Source organism: Budorcas taxicolor, chromosome 2, assembly GCF_023091745.1.
Source record: "Budorcas taxicolor isolate Tak-1 chromosome 2, Takin1.1, whole genome shotgun sequence".
NCBI classification, from domain to species: domain Eukaryota; kingdom Metazoa; phylum Chordata; class Mammalia; order Artiodactyla; family Bovidae; genus Budorcas; species Budorcas taxicolor.
Window position 1 is genome coordinate 129,910,856 of NC_068911.1, and position 13,511 is coordinate 129,924,366.

Here is a 13,511-nt window from a genome sequence, read left to right on the forward strand (position 1 = left end):
TTTATTTAAAATAGATAACCAACAAGGACCTACTGTAAAGCACAGGGAACTCTGCTCAATATCATGTGACAACTTAATGGGAAAAGAATTTGCAAAACAATAGCTACATGTTTATGTATAACTGAACCACTTTGATGTATACCTGAAACTAACACAACATTGTTAATCAACTTTACCCCAATAAAAACAAGGAAATTGATGTGTCCTCATTAGCTACATGTAGGATAAAAAAATTAGTAATAAACCACTAGGCAAGGAAGAGAGGGAGAGAGGAATAGAAATATTCTTACCTGTTGAGAAAAGAGAGTATAACTGTCCTCCATAAGCGAGAAGGATACTAGATATGACATAAGCAGGAAGCGCTCCACCATGAAATCTAACTACCTAGAAAACACACAAATGGGCAATTTCTGAATGTTAATGTTAATGACGTAAGTATACTTTTACATGAAATAAACTTGTTCTTCACTTTATACATTTTCTGACACAACCACAAAGATATCTCCAGTAATGGGCATAAAAGTTCTATGTAAAATAAATGCTAAGAATATGTGGTATATTAGAAATGTTTATCTAACTTTTTATCAAATGCATAAAAGAGAAAAAATAAATTGTGTAGCAATTTTTTGCAAACTTTTTTATAAGATATGTTTATTAAGCAAATCAGGAAAAGAGTACATCAAGGCTATATATTGTCACCTTGCTTATTTAACTTATATGCAGTCTATATCATGTGAAATGGTGGGCTGGATGAAGCATAAGCTGGAATCAAGACTGCTGGGAGAAATATCAATAACCTCAGATACGCAGATGATACCACCCTTATGGCAGAAAGTGAAGAGGAACTAAAGAGCCTCTAGATGAAAGTGAAAGAGGAGCGTAAAAAACCTGGCTTAAAACTCAACCTTAAAAAAACAGATCATGGCATCTGGTCCCATCACTTCATGGCAAATAGATGGGCAACAATGGAAACAGTGACAGATTTTATTTTCTTGGGCTCTAAAATCACTGTGGGCGGTGACTGCAGCCATGAAATTAAAAGATGCTTGCTCCTTGGAAGAAAAGCTATGACAAACCTAGACAGCATTATAAAAAGCAGAGACGTTACTTTGCCAACAAAGGTCTGTCTAGTCGAAGGTATGGTTTTTCCAGTAGTCATGTATGGATTGAGAGCTGGACAATAAAAAAGGCTGAGCACTGAAGAATTGATGCCTTCGAACTGTGGTGCTGGAAGACTCTTGTCTTGACAGGAAGGAAATTAAACCAGTCAATCCTAAAGGAAATCAGTCCTGAATATTCACTGGAAGGACTGATGCTGAAGCTGAAGTTCCAATACTTTGGCCACGTAATGCAAAGAACTGACTCATTTGAAAAGACCCTGATGCTGGGAAAGATTGAAGGTGGGAAGAGAAGGGTACAACAGAGGATGAGATGGTTGGATGGGATCACAGATTCGATGGACATGATGAGTTTGAGCAAGCTCTGGGAGTTGGTAAAGGACAAGGAAGCCTGGCATGCTGCAGTCCATGGGGTTGCAAAGAGTTGGACACAACTGAATGACTGAACGGACAGTTATAGAATTAAATGACTTAAAAATTTTGTTATGCCTATACTGCAAAACATTACAAACCAAAAAATAAAATGAAAGTAATGATACAATAAAATTTTTAGTGAATTTTAAAACTATAATTTCTTTGACAAATCACTATTACTTATGTCCAGATTGTACAATTTTGCAAATTAAAATGATGTTGAATATACTATAGTAGTTCTATGACTTGATATGTTATTTTTGTAAAACTATTTGCCTATGAATCATAGAAAGTGTTAGTCGCTCAGTTTTGCCCAACTCTTAATGACCCCAGGGACTGTAGTGCACCAGGCTCCTCTGTCCATGGGATTTGTCAGGCAAGAATACTGGAGTGGGTTGCCATTTCCTTCTCCATGGGATATTTCCACCCAGGGACCAAACCCAGGTTTCCTGGATTATAGGTGGTCTCTTTACCACCTGAGCCACCAGGGAAGCCACAAATCTTATAAAGAAACTCCCCAAATGAATTTTTCAATATGTTTATTTTTAATATAAATTACCTTTACAACCTGAGCATGCACAACATAAAAAGTTCTTGAAAATGTTCATTTATATGATAGAACTTAGAGATTTTATTGGGATATGAATACAGCATAGTATGAGAAACAAGAAATTTTAATATAACATTCATTTAAAAATTAGGAAGCAATTTTCATTTTTAGGAAGTATCAAACATGAAAACATCACCTTAAAGACAGGGGTGGCCAACTATCAACTGTGTGCCAAGAATGGCTTTCAGATTTTACTAATGTGAGAGAAAAGAAGAAAAAAGTAGCTGAAGTGGTGGCGGCAGCAGCAGCAGCAAGAGACTATATATAGTTTGCCTAAATATTTATTATCTGGTCCTTTACAGAAATGCTTACAACTTCTGTCTTAGAGTATCTATTCACAAGGCAATAAATAACTGACAAGAAGGCTCTCTTACCTGTCCAAGTATTTGTGAAAAGGAAGTCTTAACTGTCACCTAGTTTAAAAAACAATTATTTATAAAGGTTATTTTTCCTATACTCACATTTTATTAAATGAGCACTCTACCACAATCACAATCACTACTTTGTTATAATGATGAACCTAAAGGTACTCAAGATCTGAAAAGAATTCTCCAAACCATCAACATTTAATTTCTATCAACTGCAGTTTACTGTTCAGAACTTTGCCCTTTATCAAATTATTTTTGATTGGATGAATGCTATGATACATGACTAAACGTTTACTAATTAATATAGTTAATTGATCGGGATATCTTATGACCAGATCATACAAGCTAAAGGAATTCATTGAATGATTGAATCCAGAATTTATACATTTATTTGCTGAAAAATTAAGCACAAATTAATCAATTTTCTATGTAACTTGTACTTTTAAATCTCAAGCCTACAATTGTATGGTACTAAAAAAAGCTAAGCAAAAACCACTGCTGAATAAATTTAATAAAAATAGGTTTCACATGATATAATCCCAGGAACAAACAGAGCACATATAGTAAAATTTGAGCAAAAACAATATTGTAAAAAGAAATTCATCATTCATTAATTATCTCTACCATAAATATACCTCCTTAGATATTAGAAAGTCTGGGAAAAAGGAATATATCTTTCACAGAGAAATGGAAAAATATCTAAATTTGGACTTTTTTGAAAATAAAATATTTGTTAAAATACGGACATCCTGACAGCATGCAGTATTTGGAGCCAAATTACTAATGCAGCTTTTCCTATCTCTATAGTATTAGAAACATGAAGGCACAAGTTGAAACCATTACATCCCTGCAGAATCCTTCAATGCTGGAAACATAAAGCAAGATATCAAAGCACCAATAACTTCCAAAAACCAAAATAACTCATAGTATAGGTCAACTGAAGCTTGGTTGTAGGACAGATTCTATTCACTTGACCTACTAATTCTGGTTTACCCTAAGAAAGTTCTAAAAAGAAATCCAAGTATTTCCAGTTTATTCTATAACTAAATCTTAAAAATTAAGCAAACATATAACTTACCTCATATTGACAGTCTGATGATGTGTACATTTTTAGTAATGCTACATGGCTGTCATTATCAGGTTGAGCAATATGGAGTTTCACGGAAATTTCAGTGGAAGATGGAACCCTGAAAATATAAACAATGCATTTTCAAATACAAAATGCTGTGAAATAAACATGGCTAAGTCAATACTCAGTACCACACAACGAAATACTGTAAGGAAGCTAGATGACACACACAGGAGTTGGGGGAGAAGGTGGAAAGGGGTTCCTGTTTGATGCACGTAAGGTTAAATTCTACACTGCATAAATAAGAATATGATATGTTATAATATTATATGTATTATCTTATGAGCACAATGCTACAGAAAGGAAACCTATATTTTACTAAAAGGCACTATAATAATTTCACTAAAATTTTACTATGATTTAAATAAACAAAGTAAAATATGTATTATTCAAAAACACCAAAGTTTGAGGTAAATTCTTTGATTTACTTACTGTGCAATGGTTAGTGAATCTTCATAAGACCAGGGAATATGGAGTTTATAGATACTAGTAATTTCTTCTGTGAAAACACAGAAGAAATATATATTACTAACTTTATATTACTAAATGTTATCTAAGCTACTGTGATACATAACTATAGATGGGCTTTCCGGGTGGCGCTAGTGGTAAAGAACCTGGCTGCCAATGCAGGAGACATAAGAGATGTGACTTCCATCTCTGGGTTGGGAAGATTCCCCTGAAGAGGGCTGGCAACCCACTCCAGTATTCTTGCCTGGAGACTCCCATGGACAGAGGAGACTGGTGGGCTACAATCCATAGGGTTGCAAAAGAGTCAGCCGTGACTGAAACTACTTAGCATGCACATAGGCATGCTGATATCTGCATTTATGCAATTACTCATTTCATTAAGAAATAATCAGTAAGAGTTATAGCACATGATAAGAAATTAGGGAGAATTCATTAATAATAATGTTTAATTAGGCCTACAAAAAGATATTAGAACATATGGGAAGTACTAAGAAATTAGAAAAAATTAAACAGCTAAATGTCAATTACTATTCCAATAGGACAGCAAGATATTCAGTATTTTTTAAATGTAAATATTTAAAACTGATCAATATTTTTACTGTTAAAAAGGGTCTATGTTAAATTAATTGGAAATATAAACAGATTTTCTATTATCATATATTAAATATTAATTTACATATATGGAAAAATAAGTATTACAGAAAGTTCCAGTGAAGAAAACCTAAAGATTCTTCAAATGACAAAACTATTTTTTCAGAAAATATACTTACCTTTGACTCCTGAGCACTTGCTTACCACGTTGATTTTAAAAGCTTGGTATATCTAATAGAGTTTGACCACAAAGAAAAAAACAAAAAACCAGGTTTGTAAGTTTAACTAAGCAGTAAAGTGAAATCAAGTCCTTGTTATTGTCAAGATAATTAATTACCTGTCCAAAGTTCAGAAGCTCTACATTATAGAACAGACCACTTGTATTTAATATCACTTTCCTTGAAGATAATCCTGTTGAATTAAAAGACTGTATTACTTAGAATACCAAAAAAAAAATATTTTTTAAACTACAAAAGTAATGACTTTATATAATGTCTAAATAATGCCAACATATTTTTGATATTAAAAGAGTTTATAGGTTCTTGCTTTTGGTATGGAAGAATGGACTCCTAAAAATTCAATCCTCATTAAATAAATTCTGGACAAAAACAGAACATTTATAATGACTTTATTCATTTAAAAAATTTTATTATTGGAGTATAATTGCTTTATAGTATTATATTAATTTTGCTGTTGTTAAACAACCAAAGTTTATCAGTTACATGTATACATATGTCCCCTCCCTCTTGAACCTCCCTTCCACTCCTCTTCTCAAATCTACCCCTCTAGGTAGGGTACCAGATTGAGTTTCCTGTACAGCAACTTCCTACTAGCTATCTATGTTACATATGGTAACATATATGTTTCAGTGATACTCTCTCAATTTGTCCTACCCTCCTCACTGTGTCTACATGTCTGTTCTCTATGTCTGTGTCTATTTCTGCCCTGCAAATAGGTTCATCTGTACTATTTTTCTAGATTCCGTATATATGTGATATTATTTAATATTTGTTTTTCTCTTTCTGCCTTACTTCACTCTATACAACAGAATCTAGATCCATCCACACCACTACAAATGTCCCAATTTCATCCCTTTTTATGGCTGAATTATTCCATTGTGTATTATGTGGGATTCCATTGTGTATTATGTGGGATTCCATTGTGTATATGTACCACATCTTTTTTTTAATGTATTTTTAAATTGAAGGATAATTGCTTTACAGACTTTTGTTGTTTTCTGTCAAACATCAACAAGAATCAGTATACATATGTCCCCTCCCTTTTGGCCCTCCCTCCCATCTCTGCATCCCACCCTCCAGGTAGATACAGAGCCCCTGTTTGAGTTCCCCAAGTCATACAGCAAATTCCCACTGGCTATCTATTTTACATATGGTAATATGTTTCCATGTTACTCTCTCCATAACATCTCACCCTCTCTTCCCCCCTCCTCCTGTGTCCAAAGTCTGTTCTCTATGTCTGTTTCTCCATTGCTGCCCTGCAAATAAATTCATCACTAACATCTTCCTAGATTCCATATATATGCGTTAGTATACAATATTTACTTTTTTCTCTTTCTGACTTACTTCACTCTGTATAATAGACTCTAGGTTCATCCACCTCACTAGAACTGACTCAAATGTGTTCTTTTATGGCTGAGTAATATTCCATTGTATATATGTACCACAGCCTCTTCATCCATTCATTCGTCAATGGACATCTAGCTTGTTTCCATATTCTAGCTATTGTAATAGTGCTACAATGAACACTGGGGTTGCTGCTGCTGCTGCTAAATCGCTTCAGTCGTGTCCGACTCTGTGCAACCCCATAGACGGCAGCCCACCAGGCTCCCCCGTCCCTGGGATTCTCCAGGCAAGAATACTGGAGTGGGTTGTCATTTCCTTCTCCAATGCATGAAAGTGAAAAGTGTAAGTAAAGTTACCCAGTCGTGCCTGACTCTTAGTGACCCCATGGACTGCAGCCTACCAGCCTCTTCCGCCATGGGATTTTCCAGGCAAGAGTACTGGAGTGGGTTGCCATTGCCTTCTCCAGAATACTGGGGTACAAATGTCTTTTTCAGTTTTGGTTTTCTCAGGATATATGCCTAGGAGTGGGACTATTGGGTCATATGGTGCTTTTATTCCTAGTTTTTTACAGAATCTCCTACTGTCTTCCATAGTGGTGGTATCAATTTACATTCCCACCAACAGGACAAGAGGGTTTCCTTTTCTCCACACCCTCTCCAGCATTTACCATTTGTAGACTTTTTATCCACTTATCTGCCGATGGGCATTTAGGCTGTTCCCATGTCCTGGCTATTGTAGAGTGCTGCAATGAACACAGCAGTACATGTGCCTCTCTGAATTATGGTTTTCTCAAGGTATATCTCCCATGGTAACAGGTCATGCTTAAAATCTTGCATGCTACCCTTCAGCATTACATGAACTAAGAACTTTCAGATGTCCAAACTGGGTTTAGAAAAGGTAGAGGAATCAGAAATCAAATTGCCAACATTCACTGGATCATAGAGAAAGCAAGTGAATTCCAGAAAAACATCTACCTCCATTTCATCAACTATGCCAAAGCCTTTGACTGTGTGGGTCATAAAAAATTGAGGAAAGCTTTTAAAGAGATGGGAATACCAGACCACCTTACCTGTCTCCTGAGAAATCTGTATATGAGTCAAGATGTAACAGTTAGAATCCTGTATGGAACAACTGATTGGTTCAAGATCGAGAAAGGAATATGACAGGGCTGTCTGTTGTCATCTTGTTTATTTAATCTATAAGCTGAGCACAAAATGAGAAATGCCAGGCTGGATAAGTTACAAGCTAGAATCAAAATATGTGAGAGAAACATCAACAACCTCAGATATAAAGATAATATGACTCAAATGGCAGAAAGCAGAGGAGCTAAAGAGCCTCTTGATGAGTGTGAAGGAGAGTGAAAAAGAGTCAGCTTAAAACTAAATATTAAAAAAACTAAGATCATGGTATCTGGCTCCATCGCTTCATGGCAAATAGAAGTAGAAAAGGTAGCAGCAGTGACAGATTGCCTCTTCTTGGGCTCTAAAATCACTACACACGGTGACTGCAGCCATGAAATCAGAAGATGATTGCTTCTTGACAGGAAAGCTATTACAAACCTAGACAGTTGTGTGGAAAAGCAGAGACATCACTCTGCCGATAAAGGTCCATATAGTCAAGGCTATGGTCTTCCCAGTGGTTACATACAGTTATAAAGAGCTGGACCATGAAGAAGGCAGTGTGATGCCTTCAAACTGTGGTGCTGGAGAAGACTCCTGAGAACCCCCTGGATGGCAAGGAGATCAAATCAGTCAATCTTAAAGGAAATAAACCCTGAATACTCACTGGAAGGACTGATGCTGAAGCTGAAGCTCCAGTATTTTGGTCACTTGATACGAACAGCCAACTCACTGGCAAAGTCCCTGATGCTGGGAAAGATTGAGGGCAGAAGAGGGTGTCAGAAGATAAGCTGTCTGGGTGTTATCACCAACACAAGTGGACATGAACTTGGGCAAACTCCGGGGGATGGTGAGGGACAGCAAGGCCTGGCGTGCTGCAGTCCCTGGGGTTGCAAAGAGTCAGACACGACTGTGCGACTGAACAACAGGGTGTGTGCTCAGGAGCGAGATTGCTGGGTCATATGGTAGCTCTATTTTTAGTTTTTTTTAAAGACTTTCAATAACATTTAGTTGTTTTTAAAAATCACTACAGATTTCCAATTTCAAAAAGGTATGCTTTCTTGGTAGCTATTTTCTCTACTTTTTAAGAACATCTTAATCAATTTAAAAAATTACACCCACTTAGATGTGAATGCCTTTGGATAAGAATATGCAAATACAAGTGTTCAGATGCTTCTTTGAAAAGAGAAAACAATAGGACAAACCATCACTGTGCAACAGACAGAAAAGGCTTGAAATAATTACCAAGTATATCACTAAAATTCTAATAATCAAAAAATAAATACTATATGATGTTAAGATTCTGTCAGGCACATTTAGCACCAGCTAAAACACATAACCAGTTTTTTCATAATGTTGCGTTCTCATAACTATTATACAGGATCAATAATTGAATTTAGGAAAACAGATGTAAGAAAATTTGATCAACATATAACAAATTTCTTAAATAGAAGGTGTACCATCAATTTGGGATTAATAAATCACTTTGAAGACACACTGCTTAGACATTCAACTACAAACCATTTTAATGAGTACCTGCTGTAACCAGTATTTTAAAATACAGCACTGAATTTAAGGCAACTCAAAATGAACAATAGGAGAAAAACTATTAGATATGAAGTGTCCTTCACACTTTACTTGCTCTAATTTGAAATACCATTCATTGTACTAACCTTCTTTACAAGAAAGATGGACTATCTTTTGCATGTTTTACAAATTCTAACAAGAGGTAAGAAATAATTTAAAATTTTGCTTTTCACTATGGCAAAAAAAGAAATCAGAAGCTAAACATTGTACTTAACTTAAAAACTTTTTTAGTCTGACTCACACCCTAAAGATTTTAGAAAGAACATCTTTATTATTAAAATGTTGATAGGCCCAACACAGACAAAGACTGTTAGAAGAGACAAGGAAGGATACTACATAATGATCAAGAGATCTATCCAAGAAGAAGACATAACAATTGTAAATATTTATCCACTCAACATAGGAGCATCTCACTACCTAAGGCAAATGCTAAGAGCCATAAAAGAGGAGATCGACAGTAACACAATAATAGTGGGGGGTCTTTAACAGCCACTTACACCAATGGACTTTTGAACCGTGGTGCTGGAGAAGACTCTTGAGAGTCCCTTGGACTGCAAGGAGATCCACCCGTCCATCCTAAAGGAACTCAATCCTGAATATTCGTTGGAAGGACTGATGCTGAGGCTGAAATTCTAATACTTTGGCCACCTGGTGCGAAGAACTGACTCCTTAGAAAAGGCCCTGATGCTGGGAAAGATTGAAGGCAGGAGAAGGGGATGACAGAGGATGAGACGGTTGGATAGCATCACCAACTCAATGGACTTGAGTTTGAGCAAGCTCCAGGAGATGGTGAAGGACAAGGGAAGCCTGGCACGCTGCAATCCATGGGACTGCAAAGAGCTGGACACAAATGAGCAGCTGATGAACAACGTCACCAATGGACAGATAGGAAATTACAAGGAAACACAAGCATTAAATGACACATTAGACCAGATAGACTTAGTTGATGTGTAAAAATGTTTCATTCAAAAGTAACAGAATACCCTTTCTTCTCAAGTGCACATGGGACATTCTCCAGGGTGGACCACGTCTTGGTCACAAATCAAGCCTCAGTAAATTTAAGAAAACTGAAATCATATCAAGTATCTTTTCTGACCACAATGCTATGTGATTAGAAAACAGGAAAAAAACAACTATAAAAACGAAATACAAACACATGGAGGCTAAACAGTATGCTACTAAATAACAACCAATGGATCATTTCAATATATACGAATTAATCAATGTGGTACACCATACTAACAAACTGAAGAATAAAAACCATAAGATAATCTCAACAGATACAGAAAAAGCTTTTGACAAAATTCAAAATCCATTTATAGTAAAAACTCTCCAGAAAGTGGACACAGAGGGAACATACCTCAACCTATAAAGGCCATGTATGACAAACCCACAGCAAAATATGAAGAACTGAAAGCATTTCCTCTAAGATCCCATTTACCATCACAACAAAAGAATATAATACTTAGGAATAAACCTATCTACAGAACTTAAAGACCTGTACTCAGAAAACTACAAGATACCAATGAAAGAAATCAAAGACAACACAAACAGATGGAGAGATACAGCATGTTCTTGGATTAAAAGAATCAATACTGTGAAAATGACTATACTACTCAAAGCAATCTACAGATTCAATGCAATCCCTATCAATTACAAATGGTATTTTACTCAGAAATAGAACAAAAAATTTTACAATATGTGTAGAAACACAGACAACCACAAATAGCCACAGCAATCTTGAGAAGCTGGAGGAATCAGGCTTCCTGACCTCAGACTATACTACACATTACAGTAATCAAAACAGTATGGTTCCAGCACAAAAACAGAAAAATAGATCAATGGAACATGACAGAAAGTGCAGAGATAAATTCACACTCTGACAGTCACTTAATCTGTGAAAAAGGAGGCAAGATTATTCAATGGAGAAAAGACAATCTCTTCACTAATTTATTCTGGAAAAATTGGCCAGATATTGATACATGTAAAAGAATGAAATCAGAACACTCTCTAACATCATATGCAAAAAAATCTCAAACTGGATTAAAGACCTAAAAGTAAGGCTGGACACTATAAAACTCATAGAGAAAACCATAGGCAGAACACTCTTTGACATAAACTGCAGCAAGATTTTTAATCTACCTCCTAGAGTAATGAAAATGAAAACAAAAATAAAAAAATGGGTAATTAAACTTAAAAGCTTCTGCACAGCAAAGAAAGCCATAAACAAAATGAAAAGATAACCCCCAGAATGGGATAAAAATGTCTGCCAACAAAGCAAAACAAAGGATTAATCTCCAAAATATACAAACAGCTCTGCTGCTCAATAAAAAAAAAAAAAAAAGATGGGCAGATGATCTAAATAAGAATCAAACCACTGAGTCACATCACATGGTTATTCTAAGAACTATACTAGAAATACACACAAAAAATGTTACAAGGTTCTGTATTAGTATAACTAACTGGCAAAATAAATCAACACTCTCTCAAAAAGAAAAACAATTCTTAAGGGTTCCAAAATCCAGCTTCCCTGTTGGCTCAGTGGTAAAGAATCTCCCTGCCAATGCAGGAGACACGTTTGATCCTGATCCAGGAAGATCCTACATGCCTCAGAGGAACTAAGCCCATGTACTACAACTATTGGGTCTATGCTCTAGAGCCCATGAGCCACAACTACTGAAGACCACACACCTAGAGCACACACTCCACAACAAAGATGCCACCACAATGGGAAGCCCATGCGTTGCAACTAGAGAAAATCCCATGCAGCAATGAAGAGCCAGTGAAGCCAAAAACTGAAAAAAAAGAAAAAAAAGAAAAAAATTTCCAAAATCAAAGTACTTACCAAAGGAAAAAAGATGAGTTACAGGAAGCTGTATGGATCTTGTCTCTTTTTTAAAGAATTCACAATCTACAACAAACTGGAATATAAAACATTGATTTATTAGGAAAAAATAGAATTAAATTTATAGTAAAATATCTTCATTTGATATTTGAGTAGAAAATAAAAATCTATAAACTTCAGTTTTGCAGAAGGTATTCTACTGTCTATTATAGTCCAACTCTCAAGCTATATTTAGGGGGCATGAATTCCTCAAGGAGAGATGCTAAGCTAAAAAAATTTGGTGAAAAATCTTAATAAATTATTAGAGGGTCATATCTATAAAAGCAGATGTACAGCACAGTTTTCCTGTAGTTAGTCTTAGGTGTTTGTAGAAGAGGGACCATAAACGATGGATAAAAACATTAAGAGCAAAAGTTAATTCAAGATTAATTAGGAATTTAGATAATATATCCCTGAATACTTTCAGTCAAAATAAAATGTGATTTTGTTCCATCTTTTAAAAATATCCATATTTATTATGTTTCTACAGTCTAATTGGACTACAAAAGGCTTTTGGAGACATACTGTCATTCATTTATAGATGCTTAATGCTATTCATGTAAGATTATGTCTAAACAGTGATTATAGTAAAGAGGTTCACTGGGTACAAAGAAAAAGAAATGCTATCTCAAAAAAAAGTGACCTAAAATGTGACATCTCAATCACTGCAATTTCCATAATGACATTTCTTGTCTAATAACATTTCCACAGTGGCGTAAGGATCTTCATTCTCAGCTGTCTATAATAGAACAGTTTCATTAAAATTGTTTCCACAATCCAACTAAATGACTCTAATCTATACGAGCTGAGGAAGAAATTAATCTGATGCCTAACTGTAGCTAGCAAGTAGTTTGCAATGCACAGTTAAGTAGAAAGCCAGTGGGGTCTATCTTAGGCTTTTCTAGTAACTATACCTTGGACTGTATTTTAAGTTGTGTTATTTTGTTTGGGTGGAATTTTGATTGTTTTCAAAAGTGAAAAACAGATGAGGGACGATGCTATCAGAATGCACACACATAGGGAAACAAAAGAAAAAAAATTTACTAAGGGGCGCTGCTTTTATTTTTCCCTCTTTAATTAGGAGGCAAAGAATACCATCAGATATTTCCATTATAGAAAACAGCCGTTACAGGATTAGAGAAATCATTTATTGAGCACAATTATTCACTATATTTTTATAGATGTCTTTAGCTGAGACACTGCCTGAGATAGTAAGAAATTTTTAATCACTTTAACAGGTAAATAAAATAGTACAAATTTTATTATTACTTTAAAAAATTGGCCATTTCTTTATGGTATAAACCTTTATCCAAGAAAGAATTCATGAGTCTGTCTCTGAAATATACAGGTAAGTAAATTTCTAATGGGGTTAATTTTGTTTTCGGTAGTTAAAAAATGCAGGTAATTCCATATTTACATTCGGAAAACTATATTAAGACAATCAGTTGACTCAAAAAGTTTTTAAACTGCCTATTTAAATATATGTATCCTTCTGCTGATGGGTTGTAACAGACACATAGAAATCATGAAAGACCTAAGTTACTATCCTTGTGAGACTGAGTGTGCAACAACTAGAGTCAGCAGTGTTACTTTCCAAAGAGTGTTCACTAAGTATTTATTAGGCTGTTAAGACTGGCTATT

At 35.2% G+C, this 13,511-nt stretch overlaps 1 protein-coding gene across 1 annotated transcript in view; it reads right to left on the reverse strand.

The window, feature by feature from the left end:
- Positions 1-13,511, reverse strand: part of PGAP1 (post-GPI attachment to proteins inositol deacylase 1) — a 70,805-nt gene that overhangs the window by 14,090 nt on the left and 43,204 nt on the right. The window contains exons 14-20 of the mRNA XM_052635581.1: positions 11,832-11,907; positions 5,036-5,109; positions 4,878-4,929; positions 4,072-4,138; positions 3,589-3,697; positions 2,517-2,555; positions 291-384 (exon numbers count right to left, since the gene is read on the reverse strand). Coding sequence (XP_052491541.1) covers positions 291-384; positions 2,517-2,555; positions 3,589-3,697; positions 4,072-4,138; positions 4,878-4,929; positions 5,036-5,109; positions 11,832-11,907 — 511 coding nt within the window. The remainder of the gene's footprint in view (positions 1-290; positions 385-2,516; positions 2,556-3,588; positions 3,698-4,071; positions 4,139-4,877; positions 4,930-5,035; positions 5,110-11,831; positions 11,908-13,511) is intronic.